This window comes from Mixophyes fleayi, chromosome 12 (genome assembly GCF_038048845.1).
Source record: "Mixophyes fleayi isolate aMixFle1 chromosome 12, aMixFle1.hap1, whole genome shotgun sequence".
NCBI classification, from domain to species: Eukaryota; Metazoa; Chordata; class Amphibia; order Anura; family Limnodynastidae; genus Mixophyes; species Mixophyes fleayi.
This window is the reverse complement of record NC_134413.1, coordinates 10,437,325-10,457,243: the sequence shown is the minus strand read 5'-3', so window position 1 is coordinate 10,457,243 and position 19,919 is coordinate 10,437,325. Positions and strand designations below refer to the sequence as shown.

The 19,919-nt window shown below is 38.7% G+C and overlaps 1 protein-coding gene across 1 annotated transcript; it reads right to left on the bottom strand.

The window, feature by feature from the left end:
* Positions 1–1,371: 1,371 nt before the first annotated feature.
* TNFAIP2 (TNF alpha induced protein 2) lies at positions 1,372–18,593 on the bottom strand. The gene is made up of 12 exons (XM_075193379.1): positions 18,335–18,593; positions 15,305–15,541; positions 13,119–13,743; positions 10,929–11,043; positions 10,452–10,574; positions 9,996–10,084; positions 8,706–8,804; positions 7,828–7,954; positions 7,604–7,726; positions 6,177–6,332; positions 5,289–5,410; positions 1,372–3,167 (listed from the first exon to the last, which is right to left on the bottom strand). Exons 2-12 carry the CDS (start codon positions 15,531–15,533, stop codon positions 3,026–3,028), a joined length of 1,950 nt encoding a protein of 649 aa, XP_075049480.1. The 5' UTR covers positions 15,534–15,541; positions 18,335–18,593; the 3' UTR covers positions 1,372–3,025.
* Positions 18,594–19,919: the final 1,326 nt, after the last annotated feature.

Sequence of the window (19,919 nt, the reverse complement as noted above, 5' to 3'; positions counted from 1 at the left end):
GCAACCAATCAGATTCTAGCTATCATTTTGCAGAATGTACTAAATAAATGATAGCTAGAATCTGATTGGTTTTTCAAACCCGCCGGAAAACTCTCAACTTGATACATTTACCACCTGATTAGATTTGGATACATATCCAGATACGATATATAGGAGGTGTACCTTATGTGGGTACTGGGGGGATAGTGTAAAGATAGCTCTTTGACCTTGTCTCTCTATCGCACTTTTATCTATCTGCCCCTGACCTGTGCCTCCCCTACATCCCACCCTCACCACCAAGACTTCTCAAGTGCTGCTCACCACTTATGGAACCCTCTACCCAACCTGAACAGACTCTCCCCCAACCTTCAATCTTTCAAGCGCTATCTCAAAACCCCCCTCTTCTCTATAGGTTATCCAAAATCCACTTGACACTACTCCCTCTAAATATTCACCAAGATACAACTTCATGTCTACTCCAAGTCCCTCTAGCTTCTGTTGTCCCAGCATTGTCCTTTCTGTAAGTTCTCACGAGCAGGGTCCTCTCTACTCTTTCTCAGATCCTCACCTCCTTCATCAACATTGTATGTACTTGTTCTGCTTTTACGTGTGATTTGTATGAATTGTCCAGTGTTAGATATTCACTTGCATTTATTAACACTATAAAGAAACTATTCTCTCTCGTGTATCTGACACTCCATTATGTTACATTTTGTAGGAATAGGGTAATGCGACTTAGAGCTAACACTGTCAAGTCACTGTTCTACACTGTACTCGGTCATACGTATATGAATTTGTACGCCTGATTTAGAAATATTGTTGTGTTTTGAGCTGAGTGTGTCCTGAAGTATGTGCGATTTAAAAATACACGTGTAAGACTTTTACACTTGTTTTTGGGATGTAAAAATGGAAATCAGCCTGTAGCCACAGGCAAAACCTTCCACAATCCATTTTCTACTCCAATGACGGTCTTGGTGATGGGGGACCGAATGTAGAGGCGGCAAAGATAGCCAGTCACTACCTCCGCTACAACCATTAATTGAACGATTGGCACCCAAATGGCTGGTTTGTTTCTGTCTCTAATTATTGTATTCTTGCTGGAGATAAAAGGGTCATGTCAGAGGTAATGGGTAGTGATTTGTTTCTTACTAGTTGAAATGCTTCTACGTTACATTTTAAAAATCATTTGGGAAAAAAATAAATACATAAAAACCAGGATGAGGAAAACCTTTTTAATCCCATTATATACGCCTACCTACCAATAAATGAAAGGCATTTGAAGGTGGAAGCCTCCTTTTAAGAAACAACATTTTTGGTTCATTTAAGATAAACATATTTGTAGCAAAGTTTACTTTAAAAAAAAAAAACAACAAATTACACAAGACACAATAGTTGAAAAGACTTTGAGGATTTATGTGGAAAAACATAATACATACAACATTTTTAGTTTTCATTTAAATCGGTATATCCTAAGTTACACAGGCTAATTATAACTCAGCCATTTGCACGAAAATAAGCAAGGTCAAAAATATTCCACAAGCACACAACAAAAATATATAAAACATACAAAAAAAATAGATTCTGATACGCCATTGAGTATAATACATTCAGTAAGTATGGATTGTTTAAACTATCCCTGTTTAACAAATATTTAGATCCATTGTTTACATTCCCCATATAATGGTGGTCACACACGGCTATATTGAGGCCGATATTGTTATATATTGTGGAAAATGACCGGTTAACGCATCACAACTGGCTGGAAAACTACCGTGATAATAGTGGGGGAAAAAAATGTTTCATCATTACCGGTTTTTGTTGGTAACTGGAAGATGGCCGTGCATTGGCAAAACTGCCACTGGTTCACCGGGGCCCATGAAGATAATGGGTCCCGTTGCATGGCAAATGCAGAGGGTCGAGGGCCCCGATTCCCTCCTCCCCGCCTACCTGCACAGGGGGCCACAGCTCATTCGTTCCGCCTCTGTGGTCGTACATCATTATTTTTGGACATTCGGGGTGTGACCAGCTTAATACTGTAGGTTTAGTGCAGTGATTGTAAATTATCATTGTATCGCATTAACATTTAATTGTCTAACATGACCTAGACAGATCAGACCTAATTGCAGGTTAGTGGCCATGGGCTATGGAGCCATTACCCTTTCTTTGCAAATAAAGCTGTAATGCATAAAAGCTGTGGCTTGCAATGCAATGATTATCAAGCTTAAAGAGCAACCAAGCTGCGTTCAGGACTGGATAAGCTCATGTGGTTCTGCTTGGCCTCCACAGGCTTTGATACAATTCCATCACTGAACGCTGAAAACGAGTCATGTGATGAAAGTGGGCGGAGCCTTTTTCTCACGCATGTGGATTTACCAAAAAACATATATTCCACGAGCAGAAGAAACAACATCAACAAAGACCCCCAGAGACAAAACAGGTGAAGAAGTCCTTGCCTCATTAAATCCAGTATATCTCTTCTTCATTTAGCAAATCCACAAACGAATCATTCTCTGTAGCATTATGGAAAATGCAATATTATTTACATTCCTTCACAACTGAAGTATAAAAAAAATAACAATAGTAAAAAAATACAGTACAAAGTCATTAAAGATATGGAAGTTCCTGAGGAGTTCAGCAAGTGTTTGTGCCACTATAAGAAGTTGTATTGGTCTGCACATGAAGTGCCCGCCCCTGAGGAAATACAGCTGAAGGGGTCCATTGGTTTTGCAAGAACTGTATATTTTGTGAAGCACAAACATTTTATAGTCTAAGTGCAACAATAGTTTATAATGAAGAGATTATTGTCCAATGTTGCTTGAGTTTCTTGGTTATATATATATATAATGAGGCTGGAGGCTCATCAGTGGACTCCCACTGGTTGGAGCTTGTCGATACTGCTCAATTCCAGTTCTTGAAATGTTGACCACAAAAAAATGTGAGTGTAGGGACCCTTCCACCACATCTTATGTAAACTCGATATATTTTTTTTAATAAATATCAGGCAAGTTTATAAATATGTTTCTGCTTTCTGTTCTTGAACCCATTTTTACGAATTTTTAATTAACTCGAACAGCCTTGGCTTGTCTGCAATTGTCCGTTCCACGCTGTCGACTATCTTCAAGATGGACTTTCTCTCCTGTTTTGTCAGGTTCCCCTTCATGAATAAGATGGCTTCAACTTGACTATTCCTGTAAATAAGAGATATTATTGTAAGCTTAATGTTGTGTGACCGACTGGATTAATGAAGAGAACATGTGACGAAACTCAGGCAACCAATTAGATTTTAGCTTACATTCCTCTGGCTGCAACAATAATCTAAATGCTCTTATCTGATTTGTTCCTATTGGTTCCGACTTCTAATTGCTTTTTGCACTAGGATCCAATGTAACCACTGTATCTTAGTCAATTAATAGGCTGTATGTTAATTAATATTGGTACTGTCCAATAGCTGCCTCAATTCTGTTTGTCTTAACAAAAAACTGTCTACTAAAAACAGAGGAAAAGAAAAAACATATGGCACATGACAACTCCAGTCCTTACATCCCCAGCACTGAGCTCCCTGATGTTTCAAAATGTGTAATGTGTAGGCTGTTAACAATAACCTAAAACGGAATTGTCCAATATATAATTGTATCAAAAACACATCATTTTTAATATATTTATAGTTTATTTTCCTTCCTTAGTATGTTTGTAAAGGGGTGCAGTACTTTCTTTCAGCCAGCAGATGTCACTGTAATAGAAAATATAGAGCAGACAGCTTGACTTCAATGACAGGGGTGGAAACAGTGACACCTGCAGGCGATGAGAGTAAATGAAGCAAAAATACAAATGCCTTGAGAACTGCCATTAGAATTAAGCTTTACAAAGCAATGGCACCACCATTCTTTTATTTAGTGGTAAATACAAGAACTGTAGTTTTCTAAGAGCATAATCCAAAAACAGGACAGCTGGATGGCATATTACTGAACATTAGCCAGACAGACAGATATTAACTTTGAAATCTAGGGGATGCTTAAGAAAATGATTGTTTAACTTGCAGCAGCTTTTTGCAGTTTCTTTTCTGTGAACACTTATTAAACCAGGGACATTAACTACCGTAATATGGCAGCTATGCACAGATGCAAGGATTATAGCTAAAAGCTACAGTCCTAAAAAATAATAATAATTAAAATCTAATTTATTTGAGTTGATGGAGTCTCTCATTATACATATTTTCAGGGAATTTCTTGAGTATTGGATTTAAAATCTTTTCCAAACGTGAACGCCCAAAGTTATACAGAAACGTCTGTGCAGTGGATGCCAAATTCAAACAAGTGATTCATCTGGCAAATTGATGGGGGTGAAATCAAGGCTCATGTTCTACTTCCAAGAACGGCTGGATTTCCGGGAAAGATGACTCAGTCCTTTGTTATTGCATTACCATCTGGGAAAATTTAGTTTGGAGAAGCGATCTGTGGAATGTGCACTGATTACTGAAATGCTCTCCGAATTATAAACTGTGAACCCATCGCCTTATATGCAGGGCTGCCAAGAGGAATTTCAAGCACCTTCCATAGCCGCCAAAGAGGTGGGCGGCACCAGCTTGGAGGCTCCTCCCACTACACAGGCAGACCTGTGCCCGGTACCTTGTGCCTGCTTTCCCCCCTGTCAGCACCCCTGCTTACATGAACTTAATCATATGATGGCGGGTGGCTTTAACATACATTTGCAAATGTGTGCAACTAAGACTTTTGCATTTTTATCTACAGTAGAAATGGCAGGTCTTTTGCTGACTATAGCAGTGTGCTGGGGGGATTTTGTGTGTGTTTGTTCTATAAATTGATTGAGCAACTTCCACTTCTGTATTTGTAATTGATATTTTGCAAGATTTTGTCTTGAAAGGCCTCATTGAGTTTTCTCCCTTTGCCAAATCCCTTTTCAGAGCCAAGTTACTGTATATTAACTACTACTATATTTTAAAGGGGGGAAGCAAGCAGGTATAGCCCACCCAGTCTGAGGCTTCAGAGTGCCTCCATCCCCCCTCCTGGCATTATAACACTGCCCCTTGATCTCAGGAGTTCACAGGTCATCACCTCTCACGGGATCAGCACATTTAACATTCCAGTGATCTGATTGGCTGCAGGTTACTCTATCTCTGCCCAACATAAAACTGGGGACATCAAGGAAGATGCAGACTGAATATAACAAAGTGCTGAGACCCTGGTCAACCGGACCTAAAAAAAAATAGCAGGAATGTAGGTACAAGCTAACATCCTTGGGCCCCCGTTAAGTCGTGAATGTTTGAGAGAACAGAGACATATTATTCTCACCGAATATCTGGATAGGCTTCGACCAGTGTAGCTACTTCAAGCTGAATTGCGCTCAAGTCCTGCAGTCGTATGATCTCTGCAACCTTCAGTATTGCAGGTTTCAGCCAGTCTTCTTCTGAATTCTGTTTTAAAAAAATAATAATAATTAATAATAATAATGGATACTAACTCACTCTTTATTATTTTTTTTAGCTACTTTTTAAGTAAAATGACCAGTTGTGTTTGTTTAGCAAATAAATAAGTAGATGAAACAGCTGAATACATTTGTATGTTTAACATCTCGGCTTTTATTAAGAAACACCCACATGTAAACTTTGTACAGCCAAAAGTCTTTGCATAGGAATTTCTAAAACAAACAGAAGAACAAATAGTGGCATTAAGCTCTCTGTGATTTGAAGGAATGATCTGTGGGTTTGTTTGGAGTATAGGAACGCTGAGAGAAGATATCACTTGCAAAGCAGTGTAATAAGGTCCATCGGTCCGAGAAGGACCAAAATCAGCAACGCTAGTACTATACTAATCAATCAATTGCGTTGCTCCCTCATTAATAGATTAAGGAGCTATGGCTCTGCCTAATTTGAAGATTAGGCTAGCCAAGGGGTAAGTGCGGGGAGAGTTACTCAGTGATTTGCATAATCACGGCCTGCCCCCGCAGAGCAATGCCATGGTAGTGAAGCGATTTGCAGGATGATTGGGCGGGAACCCGGAGTGTGGTCTACTCTCACGAAAGTTTGGGAGTCTCCAGAAATTCTCAGAGCATCCCGGACATTCCGAAAGATTAGGCAAGTGTGGTTTCGCCCTCTCCGATCGTATCCAGAAATATTTTCTCAGAAGTTTATAAAATAAGTCTCCACCCTAACTACCGTCTGTGATGTGTTTGCTGCTTACATGGAAAACAAAGAATTCATCGATGAGTTTGGTGTTCTCGTTGATCTGCTTGGCCAAAGCTTGCAGCTGCGCCGCGTTCTTGTGGGCCACTTTCTTCTTTAGAAGCCGTGCGAGGTATTCTTTAACTAGGTGTTTATGAATCTTGCTGATCATATCCTAGATGTATTGTAAAAAAAAAATACAAATGTAAGAAAAACACTTTATTTTACTTAATTTATGCACAGAATATACTACACATAATGTAAATTGTCAAACAAATAAAGGCCCATGTAATTTATAAACGTAAAACCGTTAAGGCACAGTGCAATAGTTACAACACTGGTGTAAATCAAAAGCATTTAATGTTTTGTACTGCCACCTGGTGGCCACACGTGGCATTGCACACTGAGGGAGCTGTACACTTAATTTATCCAGATTCCCAGTGAGTATTTTTGTAAACTCGATGCCCTTAGTCATGCCCTTTAACTCCCCTTGGCTATCTGACTCTAGTTATTTAGTTAGATTTCAATCTATTTCCTCCTTTTTTGTTGGCAGTCAGAGAAATTTATGCAAATCAAAGTTTAGTTAAGGCATAACAGGACTCTGTTCAAGGCTTCAGTGTGGAACTGGGAATCCACTTCACATTTCACCATTGCCAACTCTGTATTTAACCTCTACGTTATGACGAAAAGACCTAATCTGCTTCTTCTTTTTCCATCTGATTTGTAACAAACGATATACACATAACATTAAATGAAAGCAGGAAGACAAGTCGGCTTCCTAGGTTATGACAGGTGGTAGAAATCATCCTCACGAAGCCCTGGGGTATCAGGGGAGAAGCTGGAGGAGGTATTGAAACAAGTATAGGGGCAAAGAGGCACAATATTTTATATGGGCCAATGCAAGACAAGACTAGGCAACCCAAGCACCTAAATATTCTATGATGCCGTAAGCATGAGTCTGTGTTGCTTAGCAGATAAGTCCAAGATGTAAAAGAGGAAACAGATCAATCAACTATTCTAGTAGTTTAAAAATAGAAATTGTCCTTTCTTTAGGGAGAGAAAAGAAATATTAAATTGCAGCCATTTGGTTTATTTTAAACACTCAGGGGCAAACGCAGGATTTGTAGAGGGGGGTTTCCACACCACACCAGCAGTGGGCGTGACCAGCATGCATGAGGGTGTGGCTATAATATTAGACAGTACTTGGCTGCTCTCCAACCCTTCCTATCCCCATAATATACATGGACAATGCTGCGTGCACTACTGTTAGTTCCACACAGCTCTCCCTTTTCAAGCAGAGCTGTGTGAAGCGGGAGCAGGGTCCAGCCACCTCAATTAAACGGTGCCTCAGGATTGGAGGGGGGGTTTCCAGGCACTAGGAAACTCCCCTCGGTTTGCCTATGACACTCATCATCCTTATGATGTATCTTTTCTATGAGCTCTTACCTTATAGCAGGGAAGACAGAGCGTCTTAAAAGGTGACAAATGTCTGTCTGTTATTTTTATGATGTCAATCATGGTTTGGTGGCTGCACAAACCGTTGCCTTGGGAGATCTTCCTGAACTGGGACTAAATAGACACAAACAGTTAATTCATAGTAGAACCTAAAAGAAGCGCTAGATGAATAATGATGGATTGATCAATAACGGATAACTGCTGCCTGACGTTACCTTGAGCTCCGCAAACAGATCCTGGAACAGGAAATCGTAAATAAGATCCTCCAACTCGAGAATGATGGTCTGCAGATCTTCCTGTGCCCGGGGTTCCAGCTTGGAATCTTTGTGTCTAATAAATTCCCTGTAATAGGATAAGATAAGAATGAAATAAACACTGCACAGGGAATAGACAGAAAATACAAGGTGATCTAGCAAAGGGATTCATTGGCGGACTAGTTTAGCGCCACCCAGTGGCGGAAAGCATTATGTAAGCTGGACCAATATTCCTGCAACTTGTGAAGTCACTAGTGATCACTGACATCACTGGGTCACTTTTATTCACGAGACAACGGAGCCAAGAAAATTAATCGTGAATTTATACGCTGCATTCTCACAAGTACTGGCTCATTCTACAAAATCGCTGCCTCACTCTCTGATTACAACTGTATCATAAAGATATACTGCATGTAACCTCTATGTAATTTTGCTCAATGAAAGCTATTGTCCTCTGTTTTCAGCCATTACATATTTAATGTGACCTTTAACTGAATAGCCCAAATAGAGTTACAGGCACAAGGTCCAGTGTGTATATTGGATAATGGTCCCTTAACAATGAAGTCTACAAATCTCTCAAGTATCCTGTGTTCCAAGCACTTCCTGAATATTCTACATGATGCATATATTAATTAGATAAGATAGCTATGATATAGATAATATAGATCAAATATAGAGAGCTAGATAGACTTTGACCAAATACGGTTACACATCGAGTGACTTTATAAAGCCCAATGACCTTCTAGAGAAGTATAAATATATTTGATACTACAGCATAAATATTTCCCAGACACAAAGTTACACAAAGATCTAAACAGGGGAACGTCTCTCAAATGTACCTGAAATGCAGACAGCAGTTGAGGTTGGCTATACTGATCGCTCTATAGAAAACCTGGGTCTTGTTTTTCTCCAAGTACTCCCCAAACAACCTCTTATATCTGAAAAAGAGAATATTATTAGGTATATACATAACGGACAATACCATAGATAGAAAGTGATAATACATTTGATACAAATTTGTATTGTCAAATTGCAAAGACAATTACAAGTCAGCGGGTCACACACCGAACTGTCGTCGATGTACCTTGGTGTCATTTCATTCCATTCATGATCCTGCACATTATAGTTTTTGCAACAGCCCCAGATTGTTACTCTGAAGCTCTCTAGCTTTTCTGTGTTCATTTTTAGTTTTTGTCTCTTAAAATTCATAATTGTTTTTAATGGCATATCATAATTTTATCATCCGAGCTATACCTGCGTTATTTCTAAAAAGAAATCTCAGGTTCATTTAGCAACACTTATAATAGGATTAGTAGATTCCGAAATATCTTGAAAAAACTGGAAGAATCCACACCCTCTGATCCAAATGTAACTAAATATATTAAAAAGAAAAAAGTGCACCAAGAACACACTGAATTATGACGGAAAGTGATTAGCAATGAAAGTTATATTACTAAAGAAATTGTTTTAAGTAACAACCTATAAACCGTGTTAACGATCCCAATTATCTTAAGGAATGAAAGTTGGTAGGACAACATCAGGCGACCATTTTTTAGGACAATGGGCCTGATTCATTAAGTATCTTAACTTAAGAAACTTCTTATTTCAGTCTCCTGGACAAAACCATGTTATAATGCAAGGGGTGCAAATTAGCATTCTGTTTTGCACATAAGTTAAATACTGACTGTTTTTTCATATAGCACATTAATACTTGATAGCTTATTTGTACACTGAAATTTAAAGTTGATATTTGTGTGCTACGTGAAAAAACAGTTTTGTCCAGGAGACTGAAATAAGAAGTTTCTTAAGTTAAGGTCCTTAATGAATCAGGCCCAATGTTTATTAACTAAGATCGCTTAACCTAATGGTTTCAGTAAAGTCATTTATCTAGCAAGACTAGATTACAGAATAATTATTGCAACATGACTGATTGCTCAGTAGTTTTGAAATAGTTAATATTCTATTATTAACTGGAGAACACAGAATCTCACAAGTGCTTCAAAGCAGAAGTTGGGACTCTGTGGTTCTTGTGCTGAGTTACAAATCAAAGAATAGCCTTCCAGGCTGGAGCAATATTGGACAAATGACAAACACTCCCTCCCGATTTAAATAGACGGAACACTGATTACCTTTTTATGAACTCCTCCAACTCTTGTCCAAGTAAAACGGAAAGTTTTAGCTGAAGTTCTGCTGCTTTCTGTATCCCTCCGTTATAGCACTACAAAATAAGGAGATTGTTTTATGTTTATTTAATGTGTAGGATAAAGACTTACTGCAAATTACAATGTTATTAGAAGTCGACAAATATTTAAATCCCCGTCCATAATATTTACACTACATTATATATAAACATAAGGGATACTGCAAACGGTCAGTGAGACACAACATCCCGAGTTCAATTTTCAGTATTAAGTTTACTGTCAAAGCATGTTTTATAAGCAAAACAAAATAATAAGAAAGTCACTATAAATATTATCACTTGTGTATTATAATAATATAAACTCCAGTCGATTATCACGCTAATAATATTGTCCATGTATAATATAAGTACTTGGAAAAAAAACGGCCAGTTAGATGATATTTACCTGTATGATGTCGATGAGTAACTCAGAGTGATAATAGTCACCCAGCATCTCCGGCTCGTTCCCGCTTTTCCAGCGTTCAACTTCCAAGTCCAAACTTTTGTTCATATAAGTCCTGACGGATTCCTTACAAACAGAACAATAATGTTATTTTCTTTATATTGTGCATAATAGATTTTATTTGCATTGCTCAATAGTGCCGAATGTTATGTATGGTTTATAAAAACACCAGCAACCGCCTGGTCAGAATTCTTAAGACATCTATGTTTGTTGCAAAGTCGGATACATATGTATCTAACATTTTGATATTAGATAATAACACCAATGGGGTCATTTATACATAAAAACAATTTTTTTTATGTTTGTGACAACATGGGACTTAAAGAAAATCGTGGGACGGGCGTTTGGGGCATTTCATATTCATAAATGAAAATGGGCTTCCAGATGAAAATCATAAAAAATACATTTGATTTTACTTACTATTTCATATGAGAAATAATTAGCCTCAAACTGTCTGATCTTATGCGGAGGTAGAAGACGTTTCAACTTTGACTCATCAATGTGTCCAACTATGGTTGGGTCTTTCAAGATAATGCTGTAACAGAGAATAACAGATTATTTGGCATTGTTAGATATACCCATTATACACTGGAGAGCGTACTGTGACTAATGAAGTAATAGTGTGTGATAGTGATGTCACATAGTGAGCGCAGTCACACAGTCTATGTAGCAGGTTAGTGTGTGATTGGATGGTGATGTCACAGCGCAGTCACACAGTCTATGTAGCAGGTTAGTGTGTGACTGGATGGTGATGTCACAGCGCAGTCACACAGTCTATGTAGCAGGTTAGTGTGTGATTGGATGGTGATGTCACAACGCAGTCACACAGTCTATGTAGCAGGTTAGTGTGTGATTGGATGGTGATGTCACACAGTGAGCGCAGTCACACATTCTATGTAGCAGGTTAGTGTGTGATTGGATGGTGATGTCACAGCGCAGTCACACAGTCTTTGTAGCAGGTTAGTTTGTGATAGTGATGTCACAGTGAGCGCAGTCCCCCAGTCTATGTAGCAGGTTAGTGTGTGATTGGATGGTGATGTCACAGCGCAGTCACACAGTCTATGTAGCAGGTTAGTGTGTGATTGGATGGTGATGTCACAGCGCAGTCACACAGTCTGTGTAGCAGGTTAGTGTGTGATTGGATGGTGATGTCACAGCGCAGTCACACAGTCTGTGTAGCAGGTTAGTGTGTGATTGGATGGTGATGTCACAGCGCAGTCACACAGTCTGTGTAGCAGGTTAGTGTGATTGTACAGTGATGATTTCTCACCGCTTTGACTAATCAGCCACAGAATAACTTATTTTTTGTCTATTTTAGCACGTTATGCTGGTGCTCTGATCTCCTAATGTGATCGGATGCTTCTCAGCAACAGTAATGTGAGATACTTGTGAGGCCCTTAGGTATATCATGTTGCCCGCCACTCTTTATAGGGGTAAACCCACTAAAATAGAACAGTTCACACTATTTACTCTGCCCTTGTGAACACTGCAGCCATTAATGTTGCGTTATTGCCGGGTATATTTCCTGGCTGCTTCTGATCGGTTGCTTTCACCTGCGTACAGGAAGCCACTGGCTGGTTTATCTGACTTGTCACCTAACCACACTGCCAGATATCTGACTGTGCTTCACCTTAGACCGTGGGTGTTGCTACAAGTAAAATCTTGTGTATACTGCAAGATCTATTTGCATATGTATTTCATCATTTAAAAGAATTGCAAATAATTACCAGGAAAATACTGTAGTAGTAATTATGATTATTATTCATTACTAATAACACGCTACTTTGTATGTTTAAAAAATCAGACCTAAATTTCAGAAGTTTGTGACTGACTATTAGAAGTAATTATGGCAAGCACAATATAATTCAAATAGGGATAGGGGTCGTGACCACATAGCGATTGGGGCATGGCCATGTCAGAATGGGGGTGTGGCCGTACCTATGGGGCCGTGTCTAGCACTTTTAAAGTGCTAGACTGCACCTTACCCCCTCCCCTCTCCTCCCTCGTAACACCCCTGCCACCACTGCTCTGCGGAGAGACCTCCCAACTTCTTGACCGACAGGACAACGCTGTCCCAATCGGGGCAGCCGGACAGAGCCCTCAAATCAGGACTGTGCCTCCTAAATCAGGACAGTTAAGAGGTATGCTATACTCATATACACATTAGTCAGATATCTGAACAGACACCATATTGCTAAACATATTATACAAGCCATATAATCTCTTCTATAACATATTTGCATGTAATAATCCATCAGCTATGAATATTCATGAGTATTAATGAGAGTGCGGCCATCACAGGTACTGGCAGGAGCATGCTCACTGTGCTCCTGAGACACATCGGTGACATCATCAAACCAGTCAGTCACCTAGCTTTCAGCGCATTGGCTGTCTCACACCAGCAGCTAATTAAACACCGCCTAAGGCGTTTCAGCAGGGAACACACAGTCTACTGCAAATTATAAGGATTTTGGAAGTCAACAAGGACTTACAAGGAATAACTGAATAATTATACTGCCCACCAAACCCCAAGTTGACTTTACACATCCTTAAGATACACATTATAAAATATAGATGTTATATAATTGTAAGACGTATTTGTCTACTTACTTTGGATATAAGTTTTGTACCCAACACAGAAGAAAATAGGTGTCCTTGCCACCAAGTTCGTATTCTGTAATAACATCCATTTGTGACATTATAAATCGATGATAATGCTGTGCGTAGGTGTTGCAGACGTCAAACTCTTCTGGATAACACGGTTTGAGATGTTTCACCACGTGGATCAAATCTTTTTTGAACGTTTTCCCCACGGTAACGAAAGTTTGTGACAATGAGGAACTGGCTTCGTTCGTGGAAACCTCGGGCAAGCTTTCGATCCGTTCAACTACAGACAGCTTGATCTCATTTTCCCACCTCACCTTCCATTTCTTGGGCCTTAAGCTGTTGCCCTTTACGGAGCCACTGTCCGAGACGTATTTAGAGTCTTCTCCTTCTTGCTCCACTATGGCCTGTACTGCTTGTACCAGCCGGTCCTCTTGTGTTTCAGAGATTGAGTCTTTTATCACTTTGAATACTGCGTTGCCGAGTTGATCGTACAACGATTCAAGTTCCTCTATCTTGTCCTGTTGTAAAGTGTCCTCATCTGTGCTGAACATCTCATGCTCTAAGGAAATCAAGTGCTTGCTGGCGTTCCAAAATTGATTGATCTCTATTTGTTCTTTTATATCTTCAGCTAAAAAATGGAAAAAAAATCTCATAAATAATGCAAATCCGGTAAAAACAGAATTACCATAACTATGGGATATATGCAATGTTGTTCTTCTACTTTCTGAGGCTGTACAGAATGATCAAAATCTCCAAAACAATTATTCACATTGACTGTTGTATAATTTCATATATATAGTATGTAGCATTACAGTATATCATACTACCCCTGCAAAGTATGTAATAGCACATGGCTTTGCAGTACAACATATACTATCACAGTATATAGTCATAAAATGCAGTACACTATATTTATTGGCTCACAGTATAAGGTATTGCAGTTTGCAACAGCTCAGAGTAGATTTATCAAACCTTCGAAAAAGGAAAATTGGAGCTGGTGCCCATAGCAACCAATCAGATTCTAGCTCTCATGTATCTAATACCCTGTAGACAATAATAGTTAGAATAGATTGGTTGCTATGGGCAACACATTCACTTTTCCTTTTTAGAAAGTTTGATAAATCAACCTCTGGGTCTTTTCAAAGCAAAGTGTTTATATGTTAGTTATATGTTTATATTTCTTATTTGTTTGCTTTTTTTTCATAATAGTATTTTATATTATTGCATTTTATTTTAGTTTTACTTAAAAAAAATAAAAGCATTTTCAAGGCCACAAAATTAGCTTTTAGCTAGTTCTGAACCTGTGCAAAAACAAGTTTATATTCAGTGTTTTTAATTAATTATAGCAGTTCTAGGATTTAATCCTATGTATCAAGCAAAATGCAAAATAACTGCTGTTTTCTGCAGCCTGATCATCGGACACACATTTTCTCTGGAAATACATTTTGCTGATTATCTATCCCCTGTCAAATCTACGCCTGGGGGTATATTTACTAAACTAAACTGCGGGTTTGTAAAAGTGTAGATGTTGCCTACAGCAGCCAATCAGATTATAGTTATCATTTATTTAGCACATTCTACAAAATGGCAGCTAGAATCTGATTGGTTGCTATAGACAACATCTACACCTTTTTAAATAGAGTTTTCTCTATATCACTGTAATTTACAATTTACAGTATTTGAATACTGTTGGCCAAAGTCCAGTCCGTGGTTTGTGGATCTCACAGAGACAGACTTGGATTAACCCTTGGTCGATCAGATAGGTACAATAAATAATCCAGTAAAATCATAATTTCCAACATTGGCAACTTTTATCTCGGGAGGTCCGGGAGGCAGGCGGGTGTGTGGGGGCGTGGCTTGAAGAATCGTGACATTAGCCCCGCCCCAAAGTCATCATCACTTTTTTTGGACAATAAAAATAGGGGGCGGGGCCACAATGACGCGTACACTGCACCGCTAAGCCCTGCCTCCTCCGTTTAATTTGCAGACCCGACCGGGAATCGTAGACTTGCCTGCTCTCCCGGGAGTCTGGGAGACCAACCTGGATTTCGGGAGTCTCCTGGACATTCCGGGAGAGTTGGCAAGTATGAGTAAGATTCTTGCTTTATCCTTTATGGAGAACCACAAAACATAGACTCATAGGCCAGAAGACCAGCTCTTTACATGCGTCTTAATAGTAAACACTGTACCTGTTATCTCTTTCTCTGGCTCCACGTGATCCGGCCCCACGAGTTGGTTGTCAGCTTTCTGGGGCTTTTTGGGCGAGATGTATTTCATAACGCCCTTTTTTAACCCTTTATAAAATCCATTTTTCTTCTTCCCCTTTTCTGTGACATCTCCATTTTTCCCAATGATATTGTCAGTTGTGGTTTCATGCTCCACTCCGGCCATTTTGATTCTTATTCTTTTCATATACATGAACGAAACTGCGAAAGAAGAAAGGAAAAAAAAAACATAAATGAAAGTAGTTTATACAACAGCTGCCTTCATGCAATAAACGTCTGCCCCACGGGAATCATACAAATTATCCAATTATACAAACAAGGACTTCCTGTTCATTGTTCCATCTTCTAGTGAGGTAACACTGAACCGGTTAATCCTAAAACTGATAGTAAATGGCTCCATAATGTACATAATTATTATTTTTTTTATTAGGTTTGTGTGTGTGTGACTGTATGAGTGTGTGTGTGTGTGTGTGTGTGTCTGTGTCTGTGTGTGTCTGTGTGTGAGTATGTGCGCGTCTGTTTTTGGGTGTGTGTGCCTGTGGTAGGGGGATTAGAGTGCAAGCTCCGACACATCAGGAACAGATGTGCCTGAAAAAAATATTTAGATTGTCCAGCATTGCAAAATGTAATGGAACATATCAATAAACAGATACCATTAGTAATTTGCTAACAAAAGTACCAACTTGCACAATATTTCCAAGCCACATATTTGATTATCATTTGTTGCACTTTATAAGTGACTTTCATTTTCCTCCAAAAAAGTAGATTATTATTTTTTTTTCAACCAAAACAGCTTTTCTGATAATTAACGGTCAGAATCTATGATCTATTAGCCCTCTAATTACTGTGAACAAATGAGAATCCTGCAGATTTGATAGCCCTGTTACATGCAGATTCCCAAACTCTGACCTCAAAACACATGTAGACAAACTTGACTAGAGGCATAGCATTACATAGCCGATATCACCAAGGACCTTGAGGTCAGCGGGATAGATAAAGGTCACAGTTTGTCTCTGAGTACATACTGAATTTAGTATATTTAATTAATAATTTCAAGTTCATTTAATGATGACTTAATTGTTGTAGGAGGAGAGAAAGTAATTAGGTTACGATAAACATCAACATACCACTTGCGAATGTCATATTTCATTGTTGAAGGACTTGTGCCAATTTCAGCACAAACAGAATTTTTAAAGCTGCTGACAATACGCTACTTATAATATACAGAGAAGGTCATCGATCAGCGTCCTATTCCTGCTTTGTTGTTTTGTTCTTATAAGTCAGATAACTACTAAGTATCCTTAATTACAGTATACTCAAGATACAAAAACATGCGTGACTGCGGGTGTAGAAACTGACTCCAAGATAGGAGCGATACTTTGCCAGAATTGTCTGCATATATTTTTCCCAGATATTGTGAAACACACTTAATGAACCAGTTAGCCCTGTGCACAATATCATCAAACTAAACAGGGCATATAATCCATTAATCTATGATACTGCAGAAGTTTTATGAACATGCTCTTTGGTAAATATGCATGAAACATTTAAAGTCTCCATCCATCCATCCATGAAGGTTTTCCAAACTATATTAACTTAAAAGGGTTAATCATCTAACTGCATCTTTAAATTTGGGAAAAAGAAATTACATTTATAGCTTTCATTATTTCCTTCGGTGCGTTTCAAATTCTCAGTTCTAATATTGGTTTTGCTGATGAGACTAATTATGTATCTCAAAGTTATGCTGTATATATATTGTGAGCAAGAACATATTCTATCAAAGTGTCTCTGATTTGATTATTAAGTAACTTTAAAAAGTTAAATTTCTTTTAAGTAATGACAAGTTATTTTGTTCATCCAAGGCAGCAACACCAGGTACAGAACTTCCAAAAAATATGGCAGCATGCAAAGAGCAAATGTGTAAATGATTTCATAACTCAATAAAATGTTACAACCATTGAGTGGCAAACAGTACAATTCACCCTAAGAAATATTATATCAATATCATTTTGCTTTAAGTTCCTTTTTAACACACTAACAATCTCCCCGTCTTTCCAAATCTCAGAAAATCCAAACCCTGTGAATATTTAAGCAATGATTTGTGCTGCTGAAGCATATTTTGCAACTGGGTAACTTTAGAGGAGAACAAGACATCAGACAAAGCAACAAACTTCAAAGAAGATTAAAAGAGAAAAAGGAAATATTGTACTTTTGCGAAACAATCTTGAACAAATCTTTCCTGCAGCCAGCACATGTCACGTTTATAGTATGTAGCCCACCACTTCCTCCGAACATTACACAGCATGCTCGCAAAACGTTTAACATTACACAGTGCAATTTATACAACTATTAAGAGAGTTCAATAATTAATCATCTGAAAATGACAGTACTGAAAGTAAGCACTTCATGGGTTAGCAAACCTGCAAAAATGATACTTATCTCACTATTGTATAGTGATTTCTGCATACAATTATATAAAGAAAAAGATATTTATTCATTCTTCTCAGACTAGTGTGTTATACAGTTGTTATTAAACAATTTTAATGGCAAACCAATGAAAATCTTAATGCTGCCTATAACGTGCCTATATGGATCACAAAACCATATGTATCTCTACATCAATTGTTCTGCTCTCTCTTTGTCTATTAGACAGAACAATTAATAAAAGGCTACTTACAGTTAAGAGTGATCAATAATAATATAGTGCTCTGGCCTGTTGATATACAATAAGATTTAAATAAAAAAAATATATATATAATATATATATATATATATATATATATATATATATATATATGTTTATATATATAGAGAGAGAGAAAGAGATAGATATGCATTGTTATAAATTTGCTTTTGTTTGTTTATAACAATTCTTGTGAAACAATTGTATCTATTTAAACAAATACACTCACAACTAGAAATATTTAGATACATTTTAGATCCAGCTGAATGAAAACAAAGGACATAGTAGAGAATTATTCGTGTTCCTCTTACCTGTGCAGATCCAGGACTTTGTGCAGAGGGATGAACACTGACTATAACACTCTGCCTTTGGTACTGAGCTGGATGCATCACTGTGCAGCTTATATTATAACAGGAGAACACGCCCTTCCCATTACATCTGCCTTGTCCTCCTCTGCAGTATTTCATCATTACACAGAACTTCCCTGCTTCCTGGAAATCCCCAATCTGCAGCGTCTTCTCGGAGCTTTGTCTTGAACCAATTTCATTTGCATCTGGTCTATACGGACTGAATCTGATTGCGTCTCCTATTGATCTGTTCTGAGCTATTACCCTAAATTTAGAACTAAAAGTGAAACTAAAATTGTCTAAACAGGTGGATGTTATGTTTGTACTTGCAGCTGTCGCTTCATTTCATTTGTGTCAGTAAGTCCTGTATGGATTATCCACAGAGGGACTGCATTGTGTATCTGGAAACCAGAAAATCTCTTTCACCCGTAGGGGTCTATTTATTAAAGGAAGATAATCCTTAAATCCTTTGAAAACAAGAGTTTTTGCAGTTTTTAGGTGCTTAAATCCATTAACCAAATCCCTCTGCTGGTAAAGGCTATAGCAGGCGGGTAGATATTGTAGAGGCAACTCCTGTGGAGAAGCTTATTTATCGACGACAAATGCGGTACAATCATACTTGCCAACTCTCCAGGAATGTCCGGGAGACTCCTGAAATCTTGGTCGGTCTCCAGGACTACTGGGAGAGCAGGCAAGTCTGCCACATCCCGCAATTCCCTGGCCAAAATAACGTGATGCGCGGCGAATCGTGTAATTTTGCCCCCGCCCCCGTGAAAACGGCATTTTCTGTCGCTAGGGGCGGGGTCAAATGACGGAATTGCCGGTGCCCCGCCCTCTAGTCACGCCCCTCTCCCGGACTGAAAGTAGGCAAGTATGGGTACAATATGTCTGCCGTCCTCCGATAGCTAGCGCGTACCACCCAAACTGTCGCCATTTAGGCAAGATGGTCCAGATTTGAGCTTTCTGTCACGCCATCCCGATCGGGACAAAGCTAAGAAATTTGTGAGGTATTGACCTTCACTATGCGGTGTATGGGTGCTTCCCATGGCAATTTTGGTTTTGGAGGGGAGGAGAGAATGGGCAGCCTGCCTAGCGCTTTTGATGCTCCTGCGGTGTGACCACGCCTCGTTGTGCTATGGCCATGCCCCCTGTCCAGAGACCGCCTACCCAACGCCTTCTCAGGATGACATTACCCTGAAATTAAAATAAAGCTATTTTTTTAAAAAAAATTGGAAGCAAGCACATTAACAGAACTGGGTATTACAGACACAGAGATGTAGGAGGGTCCTGCTCACTAGCTTACAATCTATAGGAAGATAGGGGGTTTGATACATGAGTTGAAATGCCACATATTGCATACAGGTCCAGGCATAATGTAATGGATAGAAAGTGTTTTTGGGGCTCTATGATCCAGCCACACAGCAATGTAGGTTTCAAGGTCATTAGAATGTTTGAGTATAGAAGAATAAATATATATTTAGTGTGACCTGTGTATAGGAGACATAATCAGCTACAATAGCCTAGGACGTCTAATAAGATCATGCAGTAA

Excerpts from the sequence above, each read along its gene's own strand:
- TNFAIP2 (XM_075193379.1), bottom strand. The coding sequence starts at position 15,533 with ATGTATATGAAAAGAATAAGAATCAAAATGGCCGGAGTGGAGCATGAA. Across the intron at positions 5,411-6,176 it reads ATGAATTCTTTGTTTTCCAT|AATTCAGAAGAAGACTGGCT; the intron begins GTAAGCAGCAAA and ends TTTTTAAAACAG. Across the intron at positions 3,168-5,288 it reads GAAGCCTATCCAGATATTCG|GAATAGTCAAGTTGAAGCCA; the intron begins GTGAGAATAATA and ends TCTTATTTACAG.